This window comes from Tachysurus fulvidraco, chromosome 12 (genome assembly GCF_022655615.1).
Source record: "Tachysurus fulvidraco isolate hzauxx_2018 chromosome 12, HZAU_PFXX_2.0, whole genome shotgun sequence".
In the NCBI taxonomy this organism is placed as follows: Eukaryota; Metazoa; Chordata; class Actinopteri; order Siluriformes; family Bagridae; genus Tachysurus; species Tachysurus fulvidraco.
The window spans coordinates 18,434,924-18,455,338 of NC_062529.1; the positions used below are offsets into that span (position 1 = coordinate 18,434,924).

At 39.1% G+C, this 20,415-nt stretch overlaps 1 protein-coding gene across 3 annotated transcripts; it reads right to left on the minus strand.

Annotated features, from left to right (window-relative positions):
• Nucleotides 1–3,062: 3,062 nt before the first annotated feature.
• On the minus strand, nt 3,063–11,690 carry fosl2 (FOS like 2, AP-1 transcription factor subunit). Of its 3 annotated transcripts, none has more exons than XM_027168397.2 (5): nt 11,532–11,690; nt 11,101–11,193; nt 7,079–7,333; nt 6,810–6,917; nt 3,063–4,543 (listed from the first exon to the last, which is right to left on the minus strand). In XM_027168397.2, exons 3-5 carry the CDS (start codon nt 7,316–7,318, stop codon nt 3,995–3,997), a joined length of 897 nt encoding a protein of 298 aa, XP_027024198.1. In that variant the 5' UTR covers nt 7,319–7,333; nt 11,101–11,193; nt 11,532–11,690; the 3' UTR covers nt 3,063–3,994. The 3 variants fall into 3 exon arrangements, with proteins under 3 accessions (XP_027024198.1, XP_027024197.1, XP_027024196.1); XM_027168396.2 differs by having other exon boundaries at nt 11,101–11,326; nt 11,532–11,654; XM_027168395.2 differs by lacking the exon at nt 11,532–11,690 and having other exon boundaries at nt 11,101–11,520.
• Between the last annotated feature and the right edge of the window lie 8,725 nt (nt 11,691–20,415).

The following is a 20,415-nucleotide window of genomic DNA, read 5'->3' on the forward strand; positions in this document are numbered from 1 at the left end:
ATCTGTTTGTAAAGTCATACTACATTTAACACGTGTGAACCGTCATAAAGAAGATAATCTGTTAGAGGGAGAGAGAAAGAGGGAGAGAGAGAGAGAGAGAGAGAGAGAGAGAGAGAGGGAGAGAGAGATGGGGGATAGGGAGGGAGGGAGGAGAGATGGGGATAGAGAGAGAGAGAGAGAGAGAGAGAGAGAGAGAGAGAGAGAGAGAGAGAGAGAGAGAGAGTTACAGCATCATACAGTTTGTCATTTTATAATCTGCCACAAGAGGGCAGTGTAGGCTAACCCACGTTATTCTCACGCCTGCCCATCTCCCTTTTTTAAAGGCTTTGATTGTAAATGAAAAGAGCAAACATGACATTACAAAAAGAGACATAAAATTTTAATGACCTTACACTACAATACACTGTATTGTACTGTATTTTAAAGCAGATATATATGTATTTTTTCTCCCACTAATCCATCCATCCTTCCATCCATCCATTTCTTTTACTGCCTATCCTACACGGGGAGCCAAGATCGTAACCCAGGATACTGCTCTGAGAAGGGGAGAAGGGGAAGGTATACCGGGGACACTCCTCACAGGGCACAACTACAATCACACACACATACTCTTTCATACTAATGTGAGGGAAGAAACTGGAGCACCTTTAAGAAACCCCAAAGCATGGGGAGAATTCTCAAACTCTGTGCAGAGGTGAAAGACAAATATGCTAACCACTAAGCCGTCTCCCACTAATAAAAATAAAAATGTATTCTGGAAAATTATACTGAGGATGAAGTGGGCCCAAGGTTTTTCCCAACTAAACATGCTTTAAAGTATCAAATGCTTACTTAACAATGTATGTGAAGTGCAATGTAACGACTTTTTGGATTTGTTTTGATAGAATCAATTTTCGTAAACAGAAATGAAATCCATGTAAAGAAATCTTTTGCTGAATAATGCAGTTTATCCTGGCAGCTACTATTTGCCTAAACACATTACTGCCACTAATGTTACACACAGACAAGTTATTTTTTAAGAAAATATCACATCAGTATAGCAGGTAGAAAATCACAAATATTAATTGAGCAATTTAGTCAGTATGAATAATAAACAAGCTGGAAAATTTACCGTAGGGCAAAGACGGTCTAAATTTTGAGCAGCTCAGGCTGTGTTTTGGTATCTGGCTTGATGTTTCAGCCAGGAATTGATCAAAACCTTCACAGAGTTGTTATCTTATGCTATCAGATTCCTTTTTATTTACCAAATACATCACTTAGCAGTAAAGTACCTCTCAGTAAACATTGGTTCACTTTTATATTCTAGCTCAGTTTCTGTTCTCTATTAATTGATCAATACTCTGATCACTATTACTATTTGAGTACGTGAACATTGTGAATATCTTCGTGTATGGTTTCCCTCCTGTTGGTTAACCACATAAAGCTTTGCAAGCGTTTATCGCACAAAATCACAGCCATACTGCGTTATTGCTACGTCTGTGTCTTCACGGGAAGTAAAACCTACAGCTCGACGGTGAAATTCACTGAAAGCAAAACTTACTAACCAGTAAAAGAGTTTAAGCTCCATTGATCGTATATACTATATATAACCTCTTTATTTTCACTACAAACTAAATACAAGGAACGATACGGATGTGTGACCGAAAGGAAGGGGGAAGAAAAAAAAGAAAGAAGCCACAAAAATCAAACTTTTTAGATTTATTTAAAAGTAAGACTTTTGCACAACAGACACACAGCTCCACACACAACTGTTAAAGCCTTTGAATGATTTTTTTTTTTTTACAAACAGATCACTCCTAACACCATGTCAACCAAGTAAAGAATCAGGATTTATTATATCATTTCATCAGGTGAAATACTGAGTCATCCACTCATATTCATAAAAAAAAACATACAATAATAGCAGGTATTGAATGCACCTTGCCCACCAGCTCTTGTCCGGGGATATGAGTCATTCCTAAAATAAATTTCTATTCTTTCACCAATTCTGCACATTTGATTTCATTTGAAGAGTGAAACATTTGAGGTGATAAATATCCTTCTCAGGTCTCTCAAGATCCTATTGTTTATATTCTATTTCCCCTTGACACACTATGTATCGGCAATATATTAAGTGCGTATTTGCATATGGCTGTGTTCAAATCGATGGTAGTGTTATTGCCTACTGGGATGCGATGGATGAGAGAGGTGCATTCATTCAAATACAAACTGACTTAAAAGAAGAACTCCAACAAGTATGAGATACCCACCAACATAATGAAAAAAAAATGTTTATGGACAAGAAATAGTACAACTATCGAGAATACCGTTTGCATGTTTTATTATTATATATAATAATAATCCATTTAAATAACCAAAGGAACAAACACTGACATACATATTGCTGTTTTTGTCGTGGTTTTTCTGTCTTTAAACAGTTAAAGCAATTACAAAAGAAAAACTATTGTTCAGAAAAGCAGGAGATGTACATAGGGCTTAAAGATGGCTTGATCTATGTAGTTCAAGGACTCACAGGCAGACTGGATAAAACTCTGTCTTTACATGCTTTCTCTTTTTTTTTTGGTATTGTATAGATTTCCCCTATCAAATGCTTTCCCTTGCTTCAAAACACTAGAATTCTGAGCAGATCCTTAGCAGACTTGAAAAGCCCCGACATAAATAAGTGACAAAGAATAAATCCTTCAATTCTTCAAGTCAGCATTATCCCACTTTTGTTCTCTTCAGTCTCCCAACAAATCGGCAGATCGGCTTTTCCGCACCGCGTCCCATCTGCTTCTCCGAAAGGAATGTTTACAGTAAACAGTTTACTCTAATATTGCAATTGATATTCTTTCTTCACAACCAGAAATTAGATGTGTTTTTGGGATATCGTTGTTCTGAACCGCACAGGCATCCGTTACCGTCCTTTTACGGCAGACTGTAAGAGGAATGCTGTTTTGTTTTCAATCAGAGTGCAGTAACAATAGTGCATCTGCTCCTGTGTCTGGCATTTAAGGCCCAACCAGTGCTGGAGGGACAAGTGCCCATTTGGCTTGGTAAATTCTCAGCTGAAACTCCGCACAAAAAGATCAGAGAATTTATTGATCAAGCCATAAAAGTACACTATAAAAGTAATACATAAATCATCATTTCCATTTTTAATACCACAGTGTCTGCCCCAATAAAAAGCAGTATTGCCGTGTAAAGGGTTTGAGGCTGAACCTAATATGGCTAGAGTTTGTCTTCAGGTACACACTCCTGTGTTCTGACTTGATTGCTTTCATTAATGCTCGTGTGACTCAATCACACAGACAAAAAAAAGATCCCTGACATTAACTTCAGCGAAGTGTGTTTGTGTGTTTAATATACATAGAAAAAGTAATGTAAATGTTTAGAACATGCCAGGTAGAGATAAAGAGTTGAAGAGGTCAGCCTTTAATAATACATGTTTGTTTCTTTTCTGTCAGACACTGAGGAATTCAGCAGGACACAATACACAAGTGGACAATATAAACACAGGTCATAAATACAAAAAGGTGAATCATGTAAATGTCACGCTGGTTTTGAAGACATGTGCTTGATTCTGTAGTGTCCGATCCCAAACTGTGTACCGAGCAGGAATGTGACTTTTCACACGTCTCCTCGATGACTTTTACTGTCCTGAACGTTTGTGAACAAACAGAAAATACGTTGTTCCCCCAAAGACTGTTTTGAATTCTGTGCCCGGAGGTCTCACCTCTTGTCCTTCTCGCCGTTTGAGTCTCATGTTTTTCAGTTCGTTTTTTTCAGCTCGGGTTGATCTCATAGCTGAAATGGCTTGTGGGCAAACAAAGAGTCACAAACACACAAAATAAGACATTTCCCTTTTGAGATGGTTAAATAAAATCGAGCAAGGTAGCCCTTGAGAGTTCTCGGCTCCGTAGAGATGAGGTTCTGGGTCCGTCCCATCTAAGGGACTCGTTGGTGAGAAGTGCTGAGCTGAAAGGGCTAAGGAACGAGTGCTGAGATGTGTTTCTCAGAGAGCCAGCAGGGTGGGGGAGTTGAGTGAGTCTGAGGATTGATCTCCACTGCTACTGCTGCGCCGGTGGGCTTTGGAGCATGACTCCGAGGAGGGCGAAGGGCTATCGGGCTCCAGCATGTTGGGGTAAGTGAATATGAGGCTGTGGTTGTTAGGAGTGGACACCGGAGTGGAAGCAGCAACCACAGGAGTGTTGAGGCTGTCTCCGTCCGAGCAGTACATCCCACCACCCAGGCAGATGGGCTTGATGACCGAGTGCTGGCTCTTCACCTGCTCCTCTTCCTCACTGTCCTCCATGGGCTCCTGTTTGACTACGATAGGATTGTGGGTACTAAGCACCGACCGGGATACTAGGTTAGGACGCATGGTCGTTAGCGGCAGAGGGGCGCACTGCTCAGGTAGGGAATTCTGGTGACGCTCCTCAGGAGGAAGTTTACACACAGGGTTGTGAGCCACAAGCATGAACTCCAACTTGTCCTTCTCCTTCTGGAGCGTCTCGATCTCTTTCTGCAAGTCGGCCTTTTCCTCCTCCAGCTTCTCGGTTTCCTTTATTTTAAAAAAGAAAAAAAAGTTTTAAAAAAATGAGTTCAAAAAAGTGAAAGGGAAATATACTTGCACTTTGTGAAACACTAGTTTCCAAGGCAACCAACTTCAATAGCAGGCTTTAAAGGATTATACTCTTTTACTGTAAATGTTATTATATGCAAGCAAAGCAAGGACACATATTACAAGGATCTTTTTGGCATATTAGTAAAAGATTACTTCACCTCAGGGTAAAACAAAACTAAAACCTTATTCTAATTTAGTTGTGGTTTAAGATTTAACTAATTGAATGTTTTGTTTAAATAATATGAATATAAAAAGGTGGCCACTATCTTGTTAGATGTAGTGAAATGAACAATGATCTCCAAGTAACATAAATAACTTGTCTTTGGTGCAAACAGGATCTGTCTGTTGTGACGATGTGAAATTCTGATTAACTAGAAAACCATACGGACATTCGAAAGCTAATGTCAGTAAGTTTCTTTTTCTTGTTTATCAAAAGCCCCATCTGTAAGCATAGTGATCAAGATGACAGCTGAGTCACTGGCTATTTTCAAACGGTGGTTGAAGACCTACTTATTCAGGAAACACTTCAACTAGCACTTTCTTCCCTATCTTTTACATTTATAAAAATAATTCATTAAAAAAAACACAACCTTTGACACTTTTTCATTGTAACTTTGAACAAATGTTTTAAACTCATGGTATCTTAAGTATGTAACTTAGTGAGCCAGTATTAATGTATTCAATGCTAGAGATTTAAGGACTTATGTACGTCGCTCTGGATAAGGGCGTCTGCCAAATGCTGTAAATGTAAGATGAACAAGCGCAGACTTTATGATGATTTTGGTTTACAGTGGCACCACCCGAACTGGTTTAGCTAGCACAGACAGCAAAGAAAGCTAAGTGTTTTAGCTTACACTACAACGTGCTGTTGTTGTTAACTTTAACCAATACCACAAGATAAAAATAAAAAAATAATAATATGTACGATGTTAAAAAAGAGCAAAGTTTATGACCTTTTTTCTTATATGATGTCTTCTAATTAAAAGCTCTGAACACCATAGCATTTGAGATGTAGCATACGATGCTAGCAAATCAGCTTCACTTAACAGTTGATACGGAGAGATATGTAAGCAAAAGCTCTTTTAGTTCTTCAAATGTGTCATGAAATGATTTTTAAACTTCGTGATCGTTTTAGAACACACATTCACAGCAGTTTTAGAAAAAACTGAGAGCATGGCAACGACTTAAGAGGTTTGCCAGCTTGTGGTCTGATGTTACAAAGCTGTTGTTGTCCCGAAAGTACCATTAAAATAATACAGTGATAGGTTTTTCACAAAGTAAATGTTTGTCCTCACATCAACTCTTGGACCATTTAGAACCTCATGAGGATCTGCTCAAACAAATGAAGCATTGTTTCTGTGGACACTCCCATTTGAGTTAATTTAATGGTACACAACCCAAGTACAAGCTCTAAATTGCTAGCTCTAAATCTCATTGGGTTTATAGCGCAAGTATGCTTTTCCAGTCTGCCTGGGGCAGTGGGGGGTGGGGGGTGGGGGGGGGTTTAAGCAAAGTCAGACGGCACGGCTAGACGATGATAGACTGTTCTCTTCAGTCTGAGTGCCTTGACTTCATGCCATCGGTATGAGGAAGAAGGAAGCTAAAAGCAGAGTAGCCACCACAATTACGACGGAAGAAACAGGGCAAGAGAGAGATCAAAGATTTGTGATTGTTCCTTATTTGGTGAAGTTAGAAGAGGATAAAGATAGCACTGTGTAAAGTCTAATGGCTTGTGTGGTTTCCTCTTCAGACAATATCAGACATTCGTTCTCGCCCCTTCGTGGCACATTCCTCTCTCGTGACACTTGAGAGATGGCATTGAAAGGATAATTAGTTCCATCACGGCTTGTACTTTTAGTTTAAGTCGACATTCCCATGGTCAATCAGCCAACGCTGGTGGTTTAAAGGCATAAAGGCTAAACAGGCTTTGGAGCCATCTTCAGCTTCTGAAGGCAGCAAGATGAACTAAGCATGCCTGGCACAGCTACATAATGCCTTTACTTAAACAGGACAAGAAGCTGAAGAAGACCAGATGGGGTCAAAGTGCTAGGAGTATTCAAACATTGTGCAGTCATTCAAATACATTTTTCCCCCTCCAGGATGCTTTGACAAAGACATTTCTTTGCAGATGTTTTATAAATGCTCCTTTACTGTATATGGTGAATGTGCTTTTCAGACTGCAACACGAGTGGGTAAAACTCACCCCTTGCAGCATTTCGGTCAGCTCTCGCCTACGGTTACGGCACTTAGCAGCAGCCAGCTTGTTCCTTTCTCGCCTCACTCTCCTTTTCTCCTCTTCTTCTGGTGTCAACTGTATGCACAACAGAAATTATGAGCTCTCATGTAGACACAGAAACCGCTTCTGACAAATGTTTATGATGCATCATAATACACTGCGTTGCTCGATGTACAAGAACAAAAAAAGCTAGAATTAAAATAAATAAATAAATAAATAAATAACCAACCACAAACCTGTTCATCTCTCTTGCGTCGTCCTCGGGCATCGCCGATGGAGCGTATAACCCCCGGGCGAGTGAGGGCTGTGTGGCTGAGGAGGCTGGGACCGCTGGGCACCGGGAGGCCGTACGGGTGAGATCGTGAGTACGGATTAGACATAGAGGTGATGACTGTTGGCTGGACCATCCACTGCAGGTCCTGGCTGGTGGTTATGGCATTAATGGTTGGAATAAAGGCACTGCTAGATCCAGGCATGTCAACTCTGTACTTCTGAAAAAAGGAGAATAAAGGGTGAAATAAACATCTGAAGAGCTTCTAAAGAGCTTTTTCAAGCCATATGCATTTCCATGCAATTTGTTTCTGAATTTTGTGATGACTCATTTTAGTTCACGAAACCTTTATCTGTTTCATGCACTGTAGTCATCACAGTGTAATGAATCACCACATGCTGCAACACCACTGACTGTGTTCCCATTACTAGTGACACACTGTGTGAATTGTGGGAAAGCCCATAGTATTCCACACAGTGGTATGTTAGGGTTAGGATGAACCCTAAAATGACCTTAGCGTAATGTATGGGGAAACAGAATCTGTGTATATACTGACACAGATGGGCCTAGTGCATTTTCCTATTAGAAAAACAGAATAAGGGGGAAAGCTATTCGTTACAAACAGTGGTAAAAATAAACAAACTAACAAACAAACAAAAAATGTAGGTTGAAAACTACATTATTAAAATAAGAAAAAAGGTTTTAATGTTTTTGCTTTTAACATGTAATGTAGTGGTGGTACGTCTAGAGTATCTGTATAATCTGCATGTCCTTTATGATTGTGATTTTTATATCACTTATTTGTACATGAAATATACTTGGACATGACTAGAGCTATATTTTTGCAGGAGGCTCAGAATTACCAGCTACACACCTTGTAATAGATATTTTGCCATAACTTCAGGTCGGCTCAAATTTCTAGCAATTTAATACCAAAGAGTATCAATTTATAAGATACTCTTTCTTCCTTATAAGGGCAGTGTTAGCTTAGGGGTTAAAGTTCTAGACTATTGATCAGAAAGTTGTGGGCTGAAAGCTGAGCACCACCAAGCTGCTAAACCTCATCTTCTCAGCTCAAGTCTATGTAACATTGGATAAAAATAAACTGTCTGCCATATGATCAGAGAACATGCCCCTTTATCTCAAACAGGCACTTTCATTCTACTTTACTGATTTAGACGTACAAACTGTCTAAATCACTCACTCTGTAGCATTGTTTGCATGAATATGATTGAAATCTGATCTAAATCATCTATACAAATAAAATACGTTTACACTTAAAAGCCACGATGTGTTTCTTTCAAAAGACAAGATTCACACTTGCTTCAGAAGTGTCCAGAAAAATCTGTGATCACAGACAGACCAAAAAAATACAAGTTTAAAGCTATTACAGTAAAACCTTGTTTACAGCACAATAAATAAATCTCACCTGTCCTTAACTCAAGGACAACTGTAAACAAACAAGTTCTTATTTTATTATTAAAATAGGAATCAAGTAAAAATATAGTTTTTGACTTTTTTTTTTAGTTTGAGTTTGAGTGTGTGGAATGAATCAATAAATGAATCAATTTTGTTGAATAAATCAATGTACACAAGTAACATCAAATCTTCAATTTCCAAAAAGTAAAAATGCAACAGCTGCAGTCTTCCCTACTCATTAACCTCGTAGGAAAGGCGGATTAATATGGAACAGCTCTAGATAAGGAGCCATAACACTTCACTCGGCACTATGTCATGCTATGGGCGATTATAATGTTTATTCCAGTAAATCGGGAAGTCTATTATATTTAGAAATGCAGCGTTCCCGTGCTCATCGTCACATCCTATTTCCGGCATGGAAGTTATCTTTTACAGCCGCTCGCACTCGAGTGGTTAAGTAAATAAAACAGGCTTGTAAGGCTTGTAGTCTGTATATACACACATATTCCTGCTGTTTAACTAGTTACATTCGCAAAAAAATAACATCATGATCAAAATCATATTCAGATCGTTGCATGTTATAAATACCTAACGGCTTAAAATGAAGGGAGAACAAAAAAGAATGGAAGAAATGTAAAACAAAAACGCTTAACATGACGAGGCTGGCTTTTGTATAACAGTATCAGGAAGTGAATATTCCAGAAAATGTTGGTGCCGTGTGGAGAACCCTGTCAGTACAATTACAAATTCCGATCAGCACTTGAACGTTGCATCACGGTGGGACTCTGAACACAAACCCTGAACACTTCCCATTCCAGCCTGGACATATGTGAGGACTTCCTCGCATTCACACATCCCAGAAGCGTCTGTAGCGGAAAGTTATTTAGACGGGCAACATTTACGGAAAGTGGGCTTGTGCCGGAGCGCGTCATTTCGGGAAACGCGTAAAAACGCGGACTTGATTCCAAGCCAATGGCCGCGTCCCAAACCGCGCAATAGCTCGACCTTATTAGAGACCTGACAGAATAACAGCCTGAGACACCATCATGAACACAGGGATCAAACGAGTCAGGAAAAGTATTCGGTGATCAAACGGATTGCAGTCTGATTATTCAGCAGACTGGCGGAGAGGAGAATGTTGTTTTGATAAGAACGCTTTGTGAAAACTGGAAGACATTCTGACATCAGCAATAAGTGACCACTTCGCCTACTGATTCCCTGATGAGGTTTAGTTCAACGGGAAACAAACAGGAGCGCGCGCATGCATGTTTACACGCGTACACACACACACGCGCGCGCGCGCACTCTCTCTCTCTCTCTCTCTCTCTCTAACACACACACGCGCGCGCGCAATTACGTATTCTCCAAAAGTTAATTTCGCACATACATGAAAGAAACGAAAGATTATTTCCAGGTAACCAAGATCACTTTCTCTATCAGCGCCGACAGTAGGACGTTTGTTAAACTTTCCGGAAATGACGCAAAAAGACACCGCAAGCGTTACAAGTTGGCGTTCAAATACTTGTTTAGAGACTCTGAATGTAAAAGTGTGGCTCTGATTTATGGAGCAGAAAATGTGGGCATTACACTGCTGATTTCTATCCACTTTTATTACGAGGAATGATTTGAGCACAACCTGTTGATTTAGTCCCAGTGCACAGAGGAACCTATGTGGCTGCAGGAAGCTTCAAATAAACAAACAAATGGAAATATTTAAAATAACATGTATTCTGTAATAAACATCCATTTCAATAAGGGTCCGTTAGCTGCTATTATCTACTTAAATCCTTACTGTGCCATCACTTAGCTATTATTAATATGATCACCTTTATTAATATTATCATATTATTCTAAGGTTAAAAAGTGCGTCAGAGATGTTGGGCTGCAACATGCATGTGTGGCTTTAGAGCAAAGTGCGAATTCAGGGCTACAGTTCAGTTCCTTATTTAAAGGTGATTTCTGTGGTCAGTATTGTAATGTAAGTGATGGAGATCAGCATGCGGTCATTATTAAAATTTTAGCACACTTAAGTGTTCCCGAAAGCAGCTGAACTGTGGGGTGCCAAAACTATTGCATACTAGTATTACTATTCTGTTCTAAATGCCTGGAAGCAACTGTTTCAGCATGTTATTTGTGTTAACAACAACAACAACAATAATAATAGCAGCATCACCATTATTATTATTATTATTATTATTATTATTATTATTTATTATTAGCATCACTATTAATAATAATAACTATAATAATAATAATAATAATAGCATTATTTATTATTATTGTTATTATTATTATTATTATTATTATTATTATTAGCAATCACCATCATTATTATCATCATCATTATTATTAGCAGCAGCATCACCATTATTATTATTATTAGCAGCATCACCATTATTATTTATTATTAGCATCATCATCACCCTCATCATCATCATCACCATAATAATAATAATGTCTTTGTGGAAAATATCATTGCTATACTACAGTAAGAGTGGATAAACGCCTAGGAAGATCACCCTGGAAGATCAGATGTCCGAGTGCACGTTGAGTAAAATCGGACTTTACCTGGTATCCGGAGGCTGAGATCGGACTGCCGCCTGTTCCGCTCGTGAACGAGTCCACAGTCACCGGGGACGCGCCGCTGCTGCTGCAGAACTCCTGGTACATTATCCACAGGGACAAGAAAACAATAAAAATAAGCGTTCACAGCTTCAGAGTAAGTTCCGACACTCAGTTTGCGTCTTCTTTTGGGGGGGAAAACCACACGTCCAAACAAACCGATTGTCCAAGTCTAAAAATTGTTAACAGTGCACAATAAAGTTAGTTAAATATCCAAATGATCCTTCAAACCATCCGGATCACTTTAAAATGAGGTTTATGTTCAGATTAGAGGCTTTGCGCGTGCACATTTAGTCCAGTACACAGGTTTGGATCAGAAAATAAATAATAATTATAGGCTGCTTAAGTTAAAATAAAAATGTCTCTCGTGCACCTACTTTCTGGAATGAACTCAGGGTCCTGTCCCTACAAATGACTCACAGCACTGCCTTCTGCTTTGGAGGTATTTCTTCTGACTCTGCCGGAGGATGACTCACTTTAATGGCACTGTAGTGCGTTTGCGAGCGTTTATCAACGCCAACCTGCGTACACGCGCACCAGGTTGGAACCATTCGCTTGCAGAAATAGGGGGTAGTTATTACTTTTAAGCGAAAGGAGACGGGCGAATAAATTTGTCGGTGATTTAGGGGCTTATTTTAATGCGAGGTGTACGGAAATCAGCGAATAAGCACCACGTATACTATATTTCGTAAATATTTTTTTAGAGAACAGTGCGACATGAGCGACGGCCGTGTACATCCGCCTCTCCCTCTTTGGAGGCACAGTTGGTATCGGCCGGCTATTGACGTACGTTTCCAAAAATGGGCAATTGCGTCAGCACAGACGCGCGTTCGGGTTTCCTTGGTGAAGGATCGTCAGGGATTCCCTCCTCTCTCTCTCTCTCTCTCTCTCTCTCTCTCTCTCTCTCTCTCTCTCTCTCTCTCTCTCTCTCTGTCTCTATCTCTCCCTCTCTCTCTCAGGTCGGGTTCACAACGCAGCCTCGTCCGTTTAATAGCAAAATCTTACTCTCACTGCTTCTGCTCATGTTTAATATACTCAGTGCTATAGATAGATAGATAGATAGATAGATAGATAGATAGATAGATAGATAGATAGATAGATAGATAGATAGATAGATAGATAGATAGATAGATAGATAGATAGATAGATAGATAGATAGATAGATAGATAGATAGATGGATGGATGGATTTCATTTTTTATTTATGTATCTGTTTATCCTTATGTATGCATGTTTTTTTTTTTAGAACAAAGGTAATACATTATGTGTGTACATTTGAAGTGGATATATGCATTGAAATTCAATTCACCTTAAAATACAAAAACTAAACACCATAGGTAGACAGATACACTATATGGCCAATAGTTTGCAAACCCTTCACTATCACACCCATATGCTTGCTGAATATCACGTTCCAGACGTACTTCCCCATAACGGTGTAATATCTTCCACTCTTCTGGAAGGCGTTCCACTAGATGTTGAAAGTGGGGCTGTGGGGATTTGTGTCATTCTGCCACAAGAACATTAGTGAGATCAGGCACTGATTTCAGTAATGTTCAGTAATTCTCAGACGGCTTTCCTGTTCATCCTAAAGGTTTTCCTGCTTCAGCAAACATGGAGCTGTTTCCCGTACAATGTTGGTAGAGGTTTGGGTCTCAGTTCCAGTGAAGGGAAATTGTAATGCTACAGCATTCAAGACAAGTGTGTGTTTCCAACTTGTGCAGTAGGGGAATATAGATGGCCATGTTGTATACACTGATACACACACACACACACACACACACACACACACACACACACACACACACACACACACACACACACACACACACACACACACACACACACACACACACACACAAAATCAAACCTTAATTTCATTTCCACCCGTAAAGTCATAGCTTGCAGTTGCTCAAGGCAACACCGGAAGTAAGATGAGAGGATAAAGATGATATTTAATTTCTACTATTTTTAAAATTTAATAACAGCCATGTTTGTGGAAAGAGAAATTTGATACAACATAGGGAGCACATACAGGTCATATTGCCTCTAGGATGGTTATGATGGATATCAAAGCCATATCATGTAGCATCAATGATTGGGAAATGTGACCTGTCGGGTGTAAATCCAATAAACCTGATCGAACTTCGAGGGGTGGGCTGATTATCTGGATGAATTTGGTGATCGTGGTTATATGAGGACACACAGACATAAATTCTCGTCAAGCAAGAAATCATAAAGAAAGCTGTGAATACAAGCCAAAAAGGATAGCTGCTGATAGATCCTGTAGTCATTGTATAAGACTATTAAGTCATGTAGAATGCCATAATAAAGGTTTGCACCACAAGGCCATTTTAGCATGCACTAGAATTAATCACGACTTTAATCAGGCATGGCTTTTTAAACTCACTGCCCCTTCATCACATTCATTCTTTTATTTATGGATTGAATTCCACAATTTTTTACAGGCTTTGCGAAGAATACCGACCAAAAATAACGAGACCTCGCGTGAGGTTTGGAGTCTTTGATAAATAGTGTTGGTTCCACCCATTTTGTAATGACAACACTGTGATTAAAAGATTAACTCTCTAGGGCAGATATCATTAGATATATTCTTGGATGTTAATCTGATAAACCATTTACCTGTATAGGCACATGCATGAACGCTGTGCATGTGCACACAGACCAAGAAACTAGTCTATGTAACACAAAATAATGGACTTGTCTTATACATTTTATGCGTTTCTCTTTGTTAGTCATTTCATACTGGAAAAAAAATCGAAAGAACTGATTGGTCAGTAGTCAGCGCTTAAAGTGTTCCTTTGCATCGAGTGCATCTGGCAGAACTGGTCAAAATCAACCAGACTGGGTATATGACCGTCTCCGTCTCGAGGCCGCAGATGCCTGACGGATTACAGCGTGGTAAGGACAGCTGATATAAATTAGCATCTCGACTATCTCTTTGTATTTTATTTGCAGGTTTCCATGGTAACCCAAGCTGAGCATTGCCAAACAGCAGAGAGCCAGAATGTGAACATTCAAGGGGGAATATGAGACTCCGGGGAGAATAAATGGATTCATGAAGCAACGTTTCCACTGATTACACTAATCACATTACAGGAAAGTTTGACACACTGCAGCGGTTCACCTCTTGAATGTCATCTAGTCACCTGGTGCAGCATATATACTACATTTCTACAAGGATTGAGCTCGTTAATGAACTTTGAAGCGAAAACAAGCTTTTTCTTTATAACTTTGGTGAAAATGAAACATAAAAGTATAAAACATAAAAGTATAAAAGTATCAGTGTAAACATTGTGTTTTATTCCTCTTATGCTGCTTGTACTATTTCAAGACGGAGAAAGCATAACCAGTTGAGTGCACAAATGATTTGTCGTAATAAACGCACAAACCTCAGAAGACAAACGTATACCAGAGAACGTACATTATACAATATACATTAAACATCATCATACTTTTCTATCCATATCCAAATGGCTCTATTAAATGTTGTTGAATGTTCATAAGCAACTAAGTTTCTGTTATAACTGCTATATATCAGTTGTTCCCTCAAAAGCTACTATTTTCATCCTTTTATTAAGACAAACAAATAAACAAAAACAAACAAATCATGTCATCTTTTTGAGGAACTCGTCCTGAAAGACCAGGTATGTGTTAGAAAAATTAAAGGATCAGACTTTTCTTGTTCAAAAGAGCTTGCACTGGGGACTCCTTCCATAAAAGTGTAATAAACATACCATCAGTGACACATAAACACTTCCTGTAAATGAATTGTTACTATAGATCAACATATTAGGTGTAACAGAATATTTTTCAAATTTTTTATACAGACAATGTAAAATGGAATGATTCGATTTTCTTCCATGATGTGAAAGCATTGAAAGAAAGAGAAATAACCTAAGATCCTAGAGATCACGGAAATAACCTAAATAGGTCAGTTTTGATTCGAAGGTACTTCACTGTCGTAATACGTGTCAAAAGTCATTTCGTTGTTGTTCTACTATTTGTTTCACTAACAAGACGTCCAATTATATCAACATTAACATTACGTTTAAGAAAGTCACAAGCACTTGCACGCGTACTCGGGCTCAAAATATGACAGCATGTCCTGTTGAAACTGTAAAGCACTACCATGACAACTGAATTTGTTTGCTTATTTGTTTGCGAATGCAGGACAACATAGTGGCCTTTCTCCAGTGACTCAATGTTGTCATGGAAGCCAGAATTCAACATTCAGCCGTGTCCTAATGTGCTCACCGAATGAACCTTTTTCAGCAGACGTGAGACGTTCGAGTGCATTATGATTATTTCCGCTTTGACAGCATGTCAGTAAACAGCAATGCACTTTATTTACCTTCTTCCCCTGATCACTGAAAGGAAATACTGATCTTAGTTAGAAAAATGCAAACCGGTGCTGTCTTTACCGCTGTAATCGTAAGAACGTAAGTCGGAACTGTGGTTTTTTTTTGTGAAAGTGTGAATATTACAGAGGCCTGCGAGTTCCTGCTACAGTGGAAGGAAGTGCGTCATCATCAACGCATGGCTGACTCGAAGAAAAAAAAAAACAGAGCTATGGAACGGTGCGGTGGCTACTTCTAAACAGCACAGGAGTGCGATGGAAGAACTGAACGAATGGAGGAGAAAGAAAAGAGGTGGGGGGACTACAAACCAGGGCAGAGAAGTGTCAACACCACTTTTTTAGCGACAAGGGTCTTCCCGTAATCTGGCACATTTGGTCAAGGGAACTATGACCCATCACAGCAAGTCTTCATTCTGAGAGTGAAGCGGAGGAAAGAAACGGAGGCAACAACACACCTTCGATCACTGTTTATTTCCTCTCTAGCTCCTATAAGTTGTTTTTCAGCACAGGCTCGGAAAGTAAAGGGGGAAGATTGTTTCCATCGTTGTTCCAAAAGATTTATAAGAACTAAGAAGGGGATGGGGGTGTACTTTATATTGTGGAATGCTAATGGATTTGTTCTAAACACAAGCGCAACGCTGTTGTTTGCCTCTCTGATCTGATAAGGTTCCTGTAATGCCATCTGCATCCCGTCACACACACACACACACACACACACACACACACACACACACACACACACACACACACACACACACACACACACACACACACACACAAACACAGCTGGACTGCAATGTTGACAAAATGAAAAGGACACAAAGGTACACGCTTCTTTGTATAAAGTGTTGAAATTGAGGTCAATGTCAATGTCACAATAAATTCACAATAAAATAATTTTTCTAAGTAGGTGTTTAGTAAATGTACATTTTGCCATGTTTTTTTTTTTTTTTTGAACATGCTAGGCATAAGATCTTTCTTTAAAAACATAATCACAGACTAGAGCATTGTGGTTTAAAAAGAAAAAAAGAAAAAAAAAACAGAAAAATGTGTCAATTAGGCCAAATGTGAAGCATCTAGTATTAATTTTAGTAATAAGTTCCAATAAATGATACAGGTCATCTAATTAAATAACTAAATATCCTATATCTAAGGATCAAACTTTAGCAGCTAATAATAACAGGCAGATTATCATTAGCGTAGCCTGACTAGATGAACGATACGTAAATAGTTACACTGGCTTTTTGGTTACTCGGCCACTCCGTCTACTTTCCTCTCGGAGTCTCACAAGCTTCACCTTTTCATATGATTCTGTAATAATAATTTAATTTTTTCTAGATTTATATTTAGAGTTAATTTTTCCTCTCAAAGCCATAACCAGAAGTTTCACGTTCTAGGTTTTTTAAAGGCAAATCTTCCCTCGAACAGCTTCAAATCACTGGTAAAACGATACATTAATTAAATACACGTGACATTTATATCATTCAGATGTATAAAGGTTCCAAGCAATGCTATTTACGGCACTGTTTCATCTCCTAATCACCATTACAATAGTAAATATGCAAGTGGGTGTGTGACAGTGTACTATTTTGAACCTCTTACCCAGAAAACAGGAAGGTTGAACAGAAATAGGAGGGTACCTGAGATCATTTCTGTAAGACACATTTTCCTGTTCTAAATGGCAAAGCATACTGAGCTTAGAAATGGAGACATGCTGAAGACTGAAGCACAGCCTGTACTCAGTAAGTGTGTTTTTTTATGGCTGAATGGAGACTTAATGCACGCGTACACACGTGGAAAATCTAATTAAACTGCCGAAAGGGATTTTAGTGACAAACAAAGAATGACCATCACCTGACTGAGCATCTACTGTTTACTCCAGCACAGTGCTCATGGTTATGACGTCCATGTTAAATAAGCCACGAGCAGAGATCACGATGTACTCTGATCAAGTGTCCGAACCATCTAAGAAGTGCACACTGTTTTTTTCCTGTTAGGGAACTATTACAGGTTCTGTGTAGAGCTCAACTGGTTGAGGCACTGGGTTGTTGATTGGGTTCACGCAGCACCATGGCCAAGCTGCCACTGTTGGGCCCTTGAGTTAGGCCCTTAACCCTTTCTCTGCTCCATGGCTGCTGTATCATTGCTGACCCTTTTTTTAACCACAGCCTCCAAAGTTTGGACGGGAAAAGAAATGATTTCACTGTGCTGTAATGTATATGTGACAAAAATAAAGGCTTTTATAATATAATTCCTTATTATGAAGGATTCCTTTCAACAATTTGTGTGAAAGCTAATTACCCTTAAAAACGTCATGAAATTATTTTCATAATCAGCTTCTTGCTGTTCTAAGGATATTTTAGTAGAGAACGTATAACTGACTGAAAAAGAGAAAGACCAGTTCAAAGATTTGAGGTATAATTTGGTTCAAGCAACAATCAGAGATATTCAAATACACACACACACACACACACACACACACACACACACACACACACACACACACACACACACACACACACACACACACACACACACATACACACAGAGATACTTAAGCGACACGTGTTTCTATGATAAAGTGGATCTGATCTCACCAAGCATCACCAGTAAAACTCCTAACACCCCTAAATAGTGACTAGGTCTGAGTTATATTTAAAAGAAAATATATTGAAACAAATTTATATCCGTTTTGCTAAGATGCACACCATGCTATGTCACTTTACAGTGCCATGCTCTGTCGAACAGGGCTGCTTTTAAAAGGGGAAGTAGCAGAGAAACAAAGGCCCACAAACCTCAATCACCATTCCATGATCACTGTGCTGCTGGAAATGTGTACAAAACACACCAGGTGGCATTCATGAAAACAAAAGTGATGTCATTACTACATCCGTTTAAAGCACACCATAAACTTTGAAGCTGTAATTAAAAAAAAATACGAAGATCACGAAGTCAGATCGCACATTGAAACCTTTTTTTTTTTTTTTTTGCTTACACTGTAAATAGCTTTGACTCTGATATAAACCATGGTAGGAATTAACAACATGAACATGAGCTTTTCATCGTATGCGACTATTAGATTGGGCTTATAGCTTTTAGCAATATGTTTTGGTCCCAAGTCGGGATAAAAATGGAGGGTTGAATCAGGAAGGGTGACACCTGTGCCATAATCAAAATCTGGGGATTGGGTGATCAGCTTTGGCAAACCTGAACTGACAAATCAGGTTGCATCTGACTCCTGAGTGACACCAATCGTGGCCTTTAGGGGTGGGAAGGATGGCGTACTCTTTCCCATGTGTCAATCAAAGTGACACAAGCTAATCGTGGTTACCTACAGGCTCATGTATATGAAAGAAGGCACAGATTTTCTTATACTGCTCTGCAATTTAAAAACTCCATGGTCCATGTGTCTTGAGGGAAGCATTTGTTATGATAGAGGAGTGTTTAACTCCAAGTTGGGGAGAAAATCTCAAAATATAAACTAGAAGCCTAATATAAACCACCGTGAATTTGACCAGGCAGTTACTAAGGATGAATAAACATCACACAACAACTCAAATTCATTCTAATGAACATGAGCTTCGTCAGCTCCTCAATGCCTACATGTGAGTAAACCTCCAGACGTGATTATTTTGTCCTGTTGCATACCTCTGTCATATCCGTATTTCTATCTGTTTATAACACAATCCGTTCATCCTTAATAACGGATTTGAATTTGGTAACTTTCCACCATACAGAACGTGTCACGAGGAATAAAGATCTTACAGCAGTAATGGTGTGCCTCAGAGCTTAATTACAGGACTCATTAAGTTTTACTGATACTTCAATAAATGGTTGTAGGCTACAATCTGATAATAAACCCGAGCGTGATATTCGTGCCTCCCCTGTGGATAAGGTTACTATTTTTGTTCCTTAGCATCTGTGAAGCATATCTGTTAAAAAGTGACATTATAAATTAATGGACAAATTAACACATATTACTAAAGGACTTTATACACTTTTGTTATACTTTTTGAAAGTCAGAAATAATGAACTCAAGGATTATTGCATTATCCAGAGTCATGAACATTTGAGAGACGGTAAACAGAAGCCTCTGGCCTCCTGATCTTCTGTGTGTAGCTGTCACTCTAAGTGTGTCACGCTACCTGACAGGTCTAGCAGTAAGACATGCCATCACAAGCCGTCTCGGACCTTGATAGTTTCCCAGCATGCACTGCTTAATCTACTCTGACAGACAGCAACGCCGGGAGCCAGCCACAAGAACATTCTGATACGAGGAACAAGACCGTTCAGAGGAGTCATAGTAGGTGAGATGGAATGGTAGCCAAAAAAATTATGAACGTTCAAATGATTGGTAATACTGTAGCAAGACTGAGAAGCTGATATAAAAAGAAAGACAAGAGACAATGAGTTCATTGCCTGGTCATGCAGTATATGGAAAAGTGTAACCTCAAACCTAAATCAGATGCCTAATTACTAGAGGAAGAAATCAGTATCATGTCAACACCTGTGTTATAAATCCCCAAACAGAAGAAGTGAATGAAATCTGGTTGCACCAACCTCAGCCTGATTCTGCCCCACATGCACAAGGTTTTCTCCTGTCTTATGAAGCATAACCACAAGTAGAGTTTAGATAGTGAACCTGACAATCAACCCAGAGGTAAAACATTTCACATTGATTAGAAATTATGTGCGACATCCCCATGTCATGGAATGAGGAAGAAATAAAAACCCCACAGCATTAATTCTCTCATTTTCACAGCGACTCGGAGGCCTTTTTTTTTTTTTTTTTTTAAACTCGGCTCACAGATCAAACGAGTCACAACAAAAGTCCCCAAATATACCCCTCTCACCATCCTTTTCTCCCCTCCCCCATCCTAA

Excerpts from the sequence above, each read along its gene's own strand:
- fosl2 (XM_027168396.2), bottom strand. The coding sequence starts at position 11,202 with ATGTACCAGGAGTTCTGCAGCAGCAGCGGCGCGTCCCCGGTGACTGTG. Across the intron at positions 7,334-11,100 it reads TCTCAGCCTCCGGATACCAG|AAGTACAGAGTTGACATGCC; the intron begins GTAAAGTCCGAT and ends TCCTTTTTTCAG. Across the intron at positions 6,918-7,078 it reads GACGCAAGAGAGATGAACAG|TTGACACCAGAAGAAGAGGA; the intron begins GTTTGTGGTTGG and ends TTGTGCATACAG.